Genomic DNA, 14,572 nt, shown 5'->3' on the forward strand with positions numbered 1-14,572 from the left:
ATATATACAGGATCGATTGTAAAGGTGTAGTGATCTTGGATAAGTCATTTAAGCCTCGTTTTCCTCATTTCCTCATCTGTAAAATTGACTAATTGGACATATAGCTAACATATATCAAGAGCAAAACTTGAATTCACATCTTCCTGATTCTGAAGTTGATTCTTACCCACCGCATCACACTACGATAACATCGATCCCCATCATTCTAACAGGTGATGGTGAACCTGCTTTCCCCTTATGAAGGTAAAATATTGCTTTGTCTATATCCTTAGGGTTCTATTTACTTCTTCTTCAGATCCATGTTTTTGTTCAGAGTTTTGGTGACTGGGTTTTCCCAGCCATGGCTTAGACAAGAGCACGGATACTCTGTTACTGAGGCTTGGTGTCCTGGAGAAACCAGCCAAGAGTGAGAGATCCCTTTTTTTAACTGAACTTAAAGCTAACACTTCACACTCCAATCACCTGCCACCTAGAGTACTGCAAGTGCCTCCTAATTTGTCTTCCTGCTCTGCTGCTGACTTTCAGGACTTCAAATCCATGCCTCAGTTGCTCTAGAATCCAAGAAGCACCTGAGACCTCCTCACTCTGGAACATCTAACTATCCATGCAGTCTTCTCACCCTGGAATAACCCTCTACCAGACCTGCTTCCTTCCCTGATTGGTGAGCTCCTCCTGGGACCTCTATTTTGTGAAGGGGTTCAGGTTGCCCAGCTTTTATTCCCCCCAGGATCTACTCCTAACTTTCTGGACTTTAAAACCATACTCTCATCTGTGCTTGGTACCTTCATCTCCCCTCCTCATACTCTCTCTGGAAGCTCAATGAAAGTAGAGATTGTTGCACAAAGCACAATACCTGGTACACAGTAGACACTTAATAAATGTTTGTTAATTGATTGATTCAATCCAAAGAGAATTAATCCCAATGGCATTGGGATCTTATAACACATATGACTATATACAGCTTGGTAGAAAAGGATAGGGTCACACTCTAAGATGATCTGTCACTTCTTCTGCTGCTGAGAAAATGGAGAGCTTGGAAAGACCAGAAGATGCCTTGAAGATCATCAGCTTCTGGCAGTACTGAGAACTTGGCATATAAAGTGTGTGTGTGTGGCAGAGTGTGGGGGCGAGGGACAGCAAGTGTCCTCTTCATACCTTATCCCTATCCTATAACCCCCACTCTGGCACAAATGTCTATTGATCCCAGCCTAATGGCTTAGAAGGGGATGTTTAAAAAGTAGGTAAGAATGCAATGACCCTGGACACCTTCCTAAATTCAGCCTGGGTCCGTTCCATTCTAGGTTACACCACACTGTTTGTTGTCTCGGTCGTGTCTGGGAAGTGGTTGCTTCATGCAGCTTCCTGGTCTCTTGTTTTCTCTATGGGACAACAGCTAACGCTTGACCAGGATTTTAAGATACTGTTGCTTCAGAGAGAAAAGGTTGGCTTTGATCAAAAGGGGTGTGGGGATGAGGCGGGGAGGAGCAGAAACTTGCATGCAAAATTTGGGAATTCGTAGGAGGGTAGGCTGGGACCCAGGAAAGGGACACACACACACACACACACACACAGAGAGAGAGAGAGAGAGAGAGAGAGAGAGAGAGAGAGAGAGAGAGAGAGAGAGAGATTTCCCCACCCTTCTGGTAAATCAGCCCCTTGATTGGCCATTGGCCCTCTTGGTGGCTGCCTTGGCAGACTGTGGTCAGCATCATCCTTGGAGTTCATATAAAAGGGTGGGGAGAGAGTGAGGTGTTTTAGCAGTTGCTTGCTCTGCAGACAGGGGACAGAAGGACAGAGCATTCCAGACACTATGCAGTTGTCCTGGCATCCCCGGAGGTTAGCTCTGTATTGTTCCACGTTACTCTTAATTTTTTCAACATGCCAAGCAGTAAGTGTGACTATACCATTACTATTATGATATATATATATTTTTTTAAATACAACTTTTGGAATTGAATCACAGGAAAAAAAATGTGGTGACCAGCTAGTGAAACTCCTGTTGTTTCCTTTTCACAGTATGTCGCCACCAGAGACAACTGTTGCATTTTAGACGAGCGATTTGTAAGTAGTTATGTGTCTCTTGCTTTGTGTTTGACAGGGAGGGGGCCTAGATAGTAAGAAACCCAGGATATATGGCATAGAAAATTACCGGTTTGGGTCGACTGGGGTTTGTTTGTCATTGTCATTCGAATCCTGGGGGATTTCAGTCAGAGCTCTTAGCTAGTGAGGTATTTGGAAACATGCTCTTTTGTGGTTATCTTTCAGGGTAGCTATTGCCCAACTACTTGCGGGATTGCAGATTTCTTTAACAAATACCAAACCACTGTAGACCAGGACCTACGGCATATGGAAGATACCTTAAGGGATATTGATAATAAGACATCAGAATCCAAACTGCTGATCCAGAAAATCCAAGTGGGCCCGAGTCCTAATGCAAGACCTCAAAGTAAGAACAAGTACAAAATGGGAAAACTAGAAGAGAAAGTAGCCATTCTCCCCACCTCCTTTGCCTTTGCTTATTAATGTTTTCTTGGTGTGATCCTTTTCTGCAGATGTGATCAGTGATGTGACGCAGAAGTCAAGGAAGATGATTGATGAGATTATGAAATATGAAGCGTTGGTTCTCACACACGAAAACAGTATTAAGTAAGGACTTTGGCTGAGAGGGTTGTTTTCTAAAGGTTACTCTATTCCAAATTCAATGTTACTTACTTCTGGGAGGGATATTTTCTTTGTCTTTTTTTTTCTGTCTTCAAAAGCTAAAACTGGTAATATGCCTTACTGTTTCAAATATACCATGGGGCAAATTTCAAGACCACAGAAATTTGTTCTGCATTATTTTTTTCCTTTTTCATATTAGTCTATGGGCAGTGGAAAGAGTAATGAACTTGGAGTCGGTAAGACCCAAATTCAAATCTTTACTCTGTGATTTTGTTCATTTTGTGGAGTTAGATGAGTTATTTCATCTCTTTCCCTCAAATTTCTCAGCTGTAAAAGGAAGACATTGAACTAGCTTACCTCTAAGATCCTTTCAAGCTCTAGACTTAATGTTTCTAAGGTTTTAAGGTCTTTTAATACTCCATAAAGGAGAAGACTCCTTGATGTCTTCACTTCCCTTTGATCGCCGCTGTCCAAATGTAATTTTCTCCTCTGGTGTCACATCTTGTGCTCAAGTTAATGAAATATTGAAATGATTTTTTAATGTGGCACTAGAGCCTTTTAAAATTTTTTTTGAACCCTTGAAAGGGTCAAGAACATGGGAATGTTAGATCATAGGAAATTACTTTGATTGTTTTTCTATATTGTTTTTAAAATAGCCTAGCACTTTGGGAGAGATGGTACATGAATTAAAGAATGAACAAAAGGACTTCTTAATTGCTTACTAATGTGTCAAGCACTACGCTAAGTGTAAGGAATATAAAGAGAAAAGTAATTCATTCCCTGTTGCTAATGAATTAATATTCTAATGGGAGGTACAACACATATAGGAAGCTTCAGCTGTAGATTTGATGGAAAGCGCCATTGGTCCTAAAGATGCAGTGGCAAAGGAATATAACAAAACCCAGAAGTCTTTAGGGTTCATATGTCTTTAGTGACAGAGTAGTGAATGTCAGGAAGACATCCCAAAGCAAAGTGTTGGGCATCTGCAGCCGCATTCTGCAAGAAGGGTCAGTAGCATATCCTCCCATGAGGATAAGGTCCCAGATATGTATGGTCTCCATAAGATTAGAACTGAACCTCCTCAAGCTGGGCTCCAGCAGACATGAAAAGGAATAGGAATAGTTAGTAGGTACATGAATGTTCTTGATTTTCTGATCTACTTTCTTGGGAGGTGGCATAACACCATGGAAAGCATGCTGGATTGAAGTCAGAAAACTTGAGTTTAAGTTCTGGATGGCATACTTCAGAGTTGTGTGATGTTAGGTGTCAAGTTCCCTCTCTAAGACAGTTTTCTATTCTGTAAAATGAAGACAATATTCATGCTACTTTTTCCACATAGTGATTGTGGAAAAATGTTTTATAAACCTTAAAGTGTGGTAGAAATGTGAGCTAATATCAAATTACTTGGCATGTGCTTATTTTATTCAAGCCCAAAAGATCATCATAGATCTAGTGCTGGCAGGGATCCTAGTGCTTATCCAATCCAATGTTTTCATGGGTGACTTGCCCAAGATCACACAGATACTAAGTGGAAGAGTCAGGATTTGAACACAGCCCTCTGACTCCAAACCCAGCATCCTTTCTATTATAGTATTCCGTATCTTAATCTATTGCCTATGCTGATGTCTACCTCTTGCACCTTATGTTGCATTCCTGCTCATGAGGAATAAGATCGAAATGAGCCCCAAGGGTCTTTGCTCCCAGAACAGAGAGAGTTCTTTCCTTCATATGACATGCCTGCCATCTAGGTGTAGACAGTCAGATTGAAAGTGTACTCCAGCCTTAATGGCATCTGTTGTTTCTTTATTTTTCCCCATGTAGATTAGGGTGCTTCCCCTCAGCCCCAACTATGTCATTTTACAATTTTTACCAGAAGAAAAAAAAACAATTCTGTCTTGGGTAATTCTTGGGAAAACAAGGCAACATTTATGAAAGAGACAATTATTAGAGTCAAACAAAACCTGAATTATCTTATTTTTTGTTGTTTTGTTTTGCTTTGTTTTGGTTTTGGTTTTGCTTGTAGGTATTTGCAAGAAATCTTGCTTTCAAACAAGCAAAAGATCCTTCAGTTGAAACAAAAGGCAGCTGAGCTTGAAGCCAAATGTCAGGAGCCTTGCAAAGACACAGTTCAAATACAACCAACCACTGGAAAGGGTGAGTGATATTAGTTCTGGGATCAGCTTTCTGGAGGGGGAGGCAGAGTGCCAATCACAGATCACTATAGGTAAATTGCTGCTATCCAACTGGTGCTTGGCAATCTGGTGACATTGGCCTCCTTGCTGTTCCTCACACAAGACACACCATCTCCCCACTCTGTCGTCACTGGCTGTCTCCCCTGCCTGGAATGCTGTTCCTCCTGGTCTCTGTCTATTAGCTTCCCTGGCTTCCTTTAAGTTGTCACTAAGTCCCACTTTCTGCAAGAAGCCTGTCCTAGTTCTCCTTAATCTTAGTGCCTTCCCCCGAGACTAACTCCAGTTTATCCTGTATATATCTTGTGCATACATAGTTATTTGCATGCCCTCTCCTCCTCTAGACTGTGAACTCCTTCCTTGTGTTCCCAATGCTCAGCACAAAGTAGATGCTTAGTAAGTGCTAGTCAACTGACTGATTTACTGTTTAGGTGGTTCAGGGTTCAAAAGGAATTATGGTGCATACATCTTCCTTCAGGGAAACTGTGCAATTTGGGGGGAAAGTGAGCCTGGCCTTTTGCTGAAGGCATTCTAAACTATGGTTGTGGAATTATAAGACTGAAAGGAATCTCAAGACCATCTAGTTTAACCTCTATTGGGATGAGAATTTCCTCTACAACCATGTGGACAATCAGCCATTCAGCCTCTGCTTACAAACCTCCAATGAGAGAGGACCAACTAGATTTTGAGGAAGCCTGTTTTGTATTTGGAAAGTCCTAATTATCAGGAGGTTTTTCCTCACATCTGCTTCTCTGCAAATTTCACTGTTGTTCTGGGTTCTGATCTTTGGGTTGAAGCAGCACAAGTCTAATCTACCTTCCAAATGAAAGCCCTACAAAAACTGCCCTAGCCCCACCCTTTCCCTGTTAAACATTCCCAGGTCTTTTAGCAAATCCTCAAACAGCCTAATGTCAAACTCCCTTCTCATCCTGACTGTCCTCCCCTGAATGAGCTATACCTTGTCCAAGTCCTTTTCAGAATATGGGCCCAGAATGAAACACAGGGAACTGCAGTGACTGACACAATCTGATTTTCCAACAGATTGTCAAGACATTGCAAACAAGGGGGCCTCAGTGAGTGGTCTTTACTTTGTCAAGCCATTAAAATCTAATACGGAGTTCTTAGTCTACTGTGAAATAGATTCATCAGGCAATGGATGGACTGTACTTCAGAAGGTATGTTATTGCTCTTCTCCTTTTGCTCACCCTCCTGGTGTTCTTTATGCTTCGCCTTTATCCTTTCTTCTCTCCTCCTCCTCCTCCTCTTCTTCTTCTTCCTCTTCTCCTTCTCCTCCTCTTCTTCTTCTTCTTCCTCTTCTCCTTCTCCTCCTCCTCCTACTCTTCTTCATCCTCTTCTTCTTCTTCCTCCTCCTCCTTTTCTTCATCATCATCACTATTTTTATTTTCTTTGAAGACTTTAACCTTCAATCTCTACATTCCTCTTAATATCATGCCATCTTAAAACACAGGACTAGAAAGTCTTCCAGATGGTTCAGTAATGATACCATCAATTACTTTTACCAATACATTTAGACATGTATTCAAATTCCAAGTCTGTTATTTACTATCTTCCTGGCCTTGGTCAAGTCACTTCACCTTTTCTGGCCTTGGTTTCCTAAGCTACAAAATTAAGATCAGAGCTAGAACTAAGGTGGGATGAGTGGGGCTTTGCCTTGGGGCAATAAAATTTAGAGGATACCAAAAAAGTTACCACATGCAGTTATTCTGTAGCATAGAAGCTTCTGCAGTAAATAGCCCTCCCCACAATTGAATTTTTCTTACTTATATTATTTTCACAATATGCATTACCAAATTGATCTGAAGGCCAATTTTCATTGTACTCGTCCTTGGTGAATTCCATCATGCGTGTCGATATTTAGCCCTCCACACAACTGAATTTTTCTTAATTATATTATTTCACAATATGCATTACGAAATTGATCTGAGGGCCAATTTTCATTCCACTTGCCCTTGGTGAATTCCATAATGCTTGTCCTGGACCCTGACATGAATAGTTACAGCCATAGACTAGACATTCATTGAGGTTCCTTCCACCCACAAATCCTACATTGTACTTCCTGCTACAGCTATTCTATCCCAGAAATGGGAGGTGGAACCTTTGGTTGTTAGATGTTTCAGACCAAGCACAGAATGGTCCCCTTTGAGAAAACAAGAATTCACAGTCTGAGTCTTTACTCATAGCATCTAAATAATTTATTCATTTACCAATATTTTAAGATAAAGCTGTGACAGTATTAATTTGTTGGTTACTAATCATCTGCTTTTGCCTTTGTCAATATTCTATTAGAGATTGGATGGAAGCCTGGACTTCAAGAAAAACTGGGTTCAGTATAAGGAAGGATTTGGACATTTGTCTCCAATTGGCAACACAGAGTTTTGGCTGGGCAATGAAAAGATTCACCTTCTAACCACCCAGACTACAATTCCATATGCATTAAGAATAGAATTGGAAGACTGGAGTGGCAAAACCAGGTATAGTTTAAGAGGGGCATCTGAAGACAAAACATTCCCTGGAATTGGTCTTTGTCAGTTATTTGCCATAGAGCAAACCAGCAAGGCAAATGGAAAGTGGCACTCAGCTCTCCTCATAGCAATTTATTTGGTTCTTGGGCTAAAGAACTTGGGTTCATGGAGCTAAAGAGCTTAGGGATCTAAGCCAGTTCTTAACCAATTCAATTTCCTAAAAGTTCAGTACCCTGGTTTCCAGGAAATCATACCAATGAGGTGCAAGATGAGGGACATCTCATACCTTTGTATTTTCCTAATTCCTATAAAGGAACAGTAATTGCTTTGATCAATTCAAGTCATGGAAACATACATTCTTTTGCACTGAATTCCCTACTTAAACCATTTAAAATATTTCTAAATGAAGCAACATTAATTTATCTGTAGAATGAAGAAATCAATTCCGTGTCAAACTGGTTAGTTTCTACTAGCAAAAATATTACCATGGCAGAGCTTTTCCTCTCACAAATTTCCATTCTTTAAACATTGCAGACCAATGAAGAAAGTGAATATTTTATATTGAATACTTGAACAGCTTCAGTGGGAAATACTTATTTTCCTTTACATTATCAAATTCTGTCCTTCCTTTACATTTCCTCCTGGAAGACAATCCGTTTCCCTAACCTGGAAATTTCCTGCATTGTTGCAGGCATGATTATCTGTACCTTTCCCTATGCCCCCAGAGTGTGCCTGGCCTTCAACTCCCAGCAGGACTAGTGTGCCAATTGAGAGTAACGTCACCACACTCATGCTGGGCAAAGACAATACCTTTTTTGACTTCTAAAGTTCACATTTCTAGGAAAATAATTTAACTTCTTCAAGGGTTAACAATGTTAACTTTATTATTCTCTCAAGTTTTCTAAGCTTGAAAATCAAGAAGTAAAATTTGGAAAATAGCCACTAGGATTCTATCTACATGATGTCAAACATACAGACAACAGTAAAAAATTCAGGCAATTTTTCAGCTCTTCAAAATACCTGGACTTCTGGCATCAGTGTAGCACACAGCCTGGTACATATGCTTAATAAATTATTGCTGAATTGAAGTGAGTCTAGACCATATTGCTAGATGAGTAATTTTTTTTGAGGGGAAGAGTGTCTCCGAAGCTGCCCAGTATGTCTATTTTTATGTTGCCAGAAACTGAAGTATAAATGAGTACTTCATGTATAAATACCATGACAACCTCTAAGAATAATGCTGATTGTTTCCAAAAAATGATACTATGTACAATTGAAGCTTTTTGAAGAAGCTATGGGGCAGAGGTTACTGATGGGTGTATTCCCTTTTCCGTAGCACGGCTGACTACGCCATGTTCAAGTTGGGGCCTGAAGCCGACAAGTACCGGCTGACCTACGGCTACTTCATTGGAGGAGATGCAGGAGATGCCTTTGATGGCTTTGATTTTGGGGATGATGCCAGTGACAAGCATTTCACCTCCCACCTTGGCATGCAGTTCAGTACCTGGGACAATGACAACGATAAGTTTGAGGGCAACTGCGCTGAACAGGATGGCTCTGGCTGGTGGATGAACAAATGTCATGCAGGCCACCTCAATGGTGTTTACTACCAAGGTATTGTCATCTCTTGCTTCCTGGTTCATTGTACAGTTTTCATAAGGCAATAAATACCAGTGTGCTATCATGGATTTGGGGTCAGAAGGCCTAGATTAAAATCTGCCTCTTCCTCTATCTCTATGACCCTAGAAAGATGCTATAAAAACACCGAGCAAGTCACTTAACATCTTTGATCTCAGATTCCTCATGCATAAAATAAGGGTGGTAGACTGGAAAAATCTCTAAGTCTTTTGCAACTCTGAACCTATGACCCTGTGATCCTATTTATGCAAAGAGTGAAAAATAGTTAAGAGATGGATGGGTGCTTTTACTATTTTATTTCCTTTTCTTTTCAAGATTAGCATTGGATAAGGCCCAGCTAACACTTAGGATTGCCTCTATCACAGGGTATCCAACTGCAGCAAACTATCATCCCAGGGATTTGTCATGGGCTATTCAATTTTCACCATCAAACTTACTCTTTGTACTTACTGCGCTGTTTCCAGGAGTTAACTCCTCCCTTATTAAATATACATGTCACTTTGAGTAGTATATCTGTGAGTGCTCACAAGCATATATATGTAGATGTATGTATGGGTGTATATATATATATATATATATATATATATATATATATATATATATATATATATGTGTGTGTGTGTGTGTGTGTGTGCATATATATGTATATGTGTGTAGATAGAGAGATATGTATTAGTCTTGTCACCTGCATGGTAGTTAACAAATTATTGAGGAAATGGGTTGAAGGGTGCATTTTCTTGTTGAAAGAGGGTCACAAAAGACCTACAACAGAGTGTACTGCGTGGAAATGTCAGTAACAGAGCAGAGGACCTGGTGTATAAAGAGGTGTTGGGAGAGCAATGGGTATCCAGGTCAGGAGGTGGGAGAGTAAAAAGACTATTGACAGCTAACTTTGGGTGTATTTCTGCCTCCTGAGGCCTCCTTCCTCAAGGTCCTTCAGTTCCATTCATCCTCTCAACCATCAGAATATAGACTTCAATCCTTCAGAGCATTACTTTAACTGATGGTCCATCTGACATCATATCGGAAGGGAGGGAAATTTGCTCCTGAATGCTACCACATGTTGCTTTTGAGCAACCTAATATCCTTGGCTCTTTTCTCTTGAAAAACTCACTGCCATGTTAGCCATTAGACCAGGGACCTTGCTTCATTGGATATTGACTTCTGCTTCTGTCATGGAAGCTGCATGACCAAGGTCCTTCCCATGTACTATGCTGGTGACTTCTGACTCATCATTGTACTAGGCACTAAAAAAAAAAACCATTTTTTAAAGCACATGAGATTTCCTGTTTAGTTTACAGTGAAGGCTGTTAGCGACACTCCAGTGACATTTCCTGGGGTACAATATTGCTGGCTCAGTTAAGTACCCCCATTAGAGATAGGCAAATTATCCAATTTAAATAAAAACAGGGAGGGAGGATTTGAGCTTTTCTGATTTGCCTTTAGAAAAATGATCCAAGCATTTTGATTTCAAAATTGCTAAGTTCAATGAGGAAGGACCACTCAGATATGTTAAGGGTAATTTGGAACGCCACTAGACTCCAGGTGGATAATATATATGGGACTGACTGAATGAAAATGAATGAAAACCATTTATTAGGTGCTTGCTATATGTACATAGTAGGTGATTTATAAATGATTGCCAACTTGAAATGAGTCTAGATCAATTTGATCCCCTGTGCTAAGTAGGGATACAAATTAAAAAGCAAAAGATCCTCTGCTACCAAGGATCTCCCATTCTGATGCATGTTGGAGGCTCCAGCTATAAGCCAGATGAGAAGCTCAGGAGTCTTTAGGATACATGGGCAAAACAGATGGAAATGCATTCTTTTAGTGTCGTTTCCATTGATAAGACCGTATCTGTTGCTGATGTTGAACCACTAGACAGTTGCCAAGGGTTTTAGGGGTCGGCAGACTTTCTCTTCTGAGTCTTCTGTAGCAATGGGTGCTAATGAGGTAGGAGTTACAGCCTCTGGAGAGGTAGTTGTCAAGCCTTGCCTACTAAAGAGTTGCTCCTCTGGATAATGGCTATAGGGGCTGGGTGAAAAGCAGGGCCAGTAGTCTGAGGTAGGGGAACTTCTATTTGTAGGGTGCTCCGTAAACTGTAAAGCATTATAGGACCAAAGGAGTAGAGTTGATAGAAACCTTAGAAATCACCTAGCCTAACTGGTTCAACTTCTCAATGGGGAAATTGAGGCCCAGAGAAAAGAAGTGATTTCCTCAAAGTCATACAAGTAGCAAATAGTGAAGGCAGAATTCAGATGTAGGTCCATTACCAGTGGGAGAAACTATATCTATAACTCTTTCTAGCCATCTAATATTATTATGTTATATATTATATAATTATGTATAATATAATATATATGGTGTTATATATATTATATTATATATAATAATGTTATATTTTGTGTTATTGTTATCAATGATGAGGGAAACTAGGTGACACAGTAGATAGAATGCTAAACCTGGAGTCAGGAAGAACTGAATTAAAATCTGGCTGCAGATACTAGCGGTATGACCTTGGGCAAGTCACATAACTTCTGTCTGCCTCAGACAATGGGGATAATGATAATATCTAGCTCTCAGGATATTGTGAGGATGATAAGAGAGAATATTTCTAAAGTGATTTGAAAACCTTAAAGAGCTTTATAAATACTAGCTATTATCATTGTAATTATTTATATCATTTCAAAATTATTACTAAAATATGATTCAATATTATTACTGTAACTATCATTATTAGGTTTTGGCCCTATAATTTTAATGGTGTAGGGAACTCCATTTATCCAGGCAAGATCACCAAATGTTCCAGAATTTTTAGGATAATGGAGCTTCCTAGAATACTGAAAAGACTTGAACCTACCTGAGTCTTTGGCTGATCCTGTCGATCACAGAACATCAGTGTGCCCCAGGTAGCTCCCCAAGACTTACCAAGGCCAAGATTATATGTGATCTGCATTAGTGGATGGGAATTTCCACACTAGGAGTCTTCCACACTGATGAAATCAGATACTTCACATATTTCTTCATCTATTTGTATATTAGCAACATAATAAGACATCCATCTAAAAACTTTGTGAAAAAAAAACAGGGGCTTTAAGAAGATTTTCAAATGTCTTACATGTTGTATAGAAGCATTTGCTTTAGTACTTCAAAATCATGGTGACACCGGTACCAAGTATAATCTCTTAGTGAATGGTTTCATGAACTGCTGTGGCCATAAGTGTCATTGTCTCGTGGCCAACATTTTGATGAAGACTCTCTCTGTACTTAGCTAAGCTTGTCCCCAAGTAACAGATGACCCATTCCAAGGTCCATTCTGGAAGCCTCAGAAAAAATCCACCAGCGCTTAGGGTCCCTCTAAAACCCAGGGTCACCTTCAAGTCACAATGAGGCAAGACTTTAGTGGAGAATATTATATATTATCTATAAATGGTAGAAAATAGCATATCCACACTTCTTTTTGAAGGAATTTCAGACTAATGAGATATATTTGTATAATTTATGTTCTAGGGGGCACTTACTCAAAATCAGCAACTCCAAATGGCTATGACAACGGCATTATCTGGGCCACCTGGAAGTCAAGGTGGTACTCTATGAAGAAAACTACCATGAAGATTATTCCATTCAACAGACTTTCTATAGATGGCCAGCAATTTCACTTGGGTGGATCCAAACAGGTGGGCTCAGATCATGTGTTAAAATAGACTATTAAGAAATGATTGAGCACTATATGCATTTTTTCCCAAACATTGTCGTACTCATTCCATAGGAGACACAAATTCCCTTTTCAATATTCTTTTCATCTTTCACTTCCTATACTTGTTGACCGCTATTCTCCTACATGTATTCAGCCTGGGATGAAATCCACCACCTATTCTTTGGCTTTGTTAGACAAGCAACCTCATGATGGAATACTTTATGCTTGTTGATTTTAAAAAGAAAGTGTTGGTTTCTAGCATACATATATAGTATATATATGTATGCATATGTATGTATAAAATATACGCATGTATTGTATATAAGGAACATATGTATGTGTGTATCTATATATACATATACATACATATTGATGTATATATGTAGGCTATGACTATACTCTGAAGTTCAGTCTATTGCTCAAAAGTGACCAGTTCTTAAGGCAAATTTTGAAAATTATTTGTCATCCATATATTGTAGTGGTTTGGAAAATTTTTAAGCCTGTTCATATTTGTTATCTAATATCTAAATTCAAAGGAAAGTATTATAGCTCTTTTTTTTTCATTTTTGCCATAGGTTGGAGATGTTTAAAAGGATGTTAAAAACATGGCCTACGCTTTAAAGGACTCTTATCTGAACAGAGAGATCTTGTTTTATCAATGGGAGAGTGGACTTGTTATGCCATACAAACTTCATTTTCGCAGTATTGATCTCCAGGATTGGAACTGTCACAAACTATTTTGTACATGTGATAATTTATCTCTGTGCCATTTCAATTAAAAAATTTAATGTCTATGACCAAGTGCCCTATGCCATTACTTGATCCATAATCAAAACCAAAGGTATCTCACATTTAAGGATATAGATGGCACTCATACTGTAGAATGGGCATTTCACGAAACATTAGGGGAAGTTGTAGGAAAAGGAGAAGACCCCATTCCTGCATCAAAAGAATGGACAATGAGCTGGGATAGAAATTCAATGAAACTAAGTACCAGTAATCAGAAGTGACAGAAATGTAAGAAATATTTAGACACAAACACAAGTCACAAAGACTTGGAAAGCTAAACATAAGCAACTACTTTTATTCCAAGAACTGAGTGCCTAGGAAACATAGTGCATGGTGTTCCAAAAGTCTCTGTGCATTTTAAAGCTATTAATGGTTTAAAATGCACTAAGCCTTTTGGGACCCTCATATTTAAAATCCTGTGAACATTCATGTTATGCCTGAATTTCAGTATTTCATTCTACATCCTCTATTACTGTTGACTATGAGATTGTAAACTCCATGAGAGCAGGGAAAGTGGGTTTTATTTTTTATATACCTAAAATGTATTTCTCCCCCAGCACAGTCGTCTTGCATGGGGCTTAATAAATATTTCTGGCATTGAATTCAATGGAATTGACCTGGATTTTCCTTTTTGTGGCATCAGGCTGACTCATTTATATGTTTATGCACCCCTCCTTTCTGTATAGCAATGCTGTATGGTTGTAGATCTCTTGCATAGAGGTTGTGCAAAGGGAAGAGGCTTGAGGAATCTCCTTGGTACCTTCTCTCTGCTTAGCACATGGTACATCTGCTGACAATTCTTTGGGATGCCATAACAGAGTGGAGAGGGTTTGGGAGAGCAGCCAGCTCCTTATCTACTTGCCTTGAAGAATCTAGGAGAATGTAGCAAAAGGGATCTCAGAAACTATCTACTCCAGTTCTCCATCATTTAACTGCTGAGGAAATTAACACACAAGGGGTAGGAAGTGACTTACCCAAGGTCATTCAGGTGATAGTCTATCTTTCTCCAGAGCCAGTGCTCTATTCTCTGTACCATCTTGCCTCCAACTGATGACATCAGTTGTCAATCACTTCTAGCATTAAAAAAAAGGAAAAAAGAAAGATTTAGGCAT

The 14,572-nt window shown here is 39.4% G+C and overlaps 1 protein-coding gene across 2 annotated transcripts; it reads left to right on the forward strand.

Moving 5' to 3' along the window:
* Positions 1–1,734: 1,734 nt before the first annotated feature.
* Positions 1,735–14,067, forward strand: FGG (fibrinogen gamma chain). Of its 2 annotated transcripts, XM_036763933.1 has the most exons (10): positions 1,736–1,888; positions 2,017–2,061; positions 2,266–2,446; positions 2,553–2,646; positions 4,685–4,815; positions 5,892–6,025; positions 7,158–7,342; positions 8,670–8,947; positions 12,485–12,651; positions 13,247–14,067. In XM_036763933.1, the coding sequence occupies exons 1-10, from the start codon at positions 1,811–1,813 to the stop codon at positions 13,259–13,261; spliced, it is 1,308 nt and encodes a 435-aa protein (XP_036619828.1). In that variant the 5' UTR covers positions 1,736–1,810; the 3' UTR covers positions 13,262–14,067. The 2 variants fall into 2 exon arrangements, with proteins under 2 accessions (XP_036619827.1, XP_036619828.1); XM_036763932.1 differs by lacking the exon at positions 13,247–14,067 and having other exon boundaries at positions 1,735–1,888; positions 12,485–12,693.
* The last annotated feature ends 505 nt before the right edge of the window (positions 14,068–14,572 follow it).

This window comes from Trichosurus vulpecula, chromosome 6 (genome assembly GCF_011100635.1).
Source record: "Trichosurus vulpecula isolate mTriVul1 chromosome 6, mTriVul1.pri, whole genome shotgun sequence".
NCBI classification, from domain to species: domain Eukaryota; kingdom Metazoa; phylum Chordata; class Mammalia; order Diprotodontia; family Phalangeridae; genus Trichosurus; species Trichosurus vulpecula.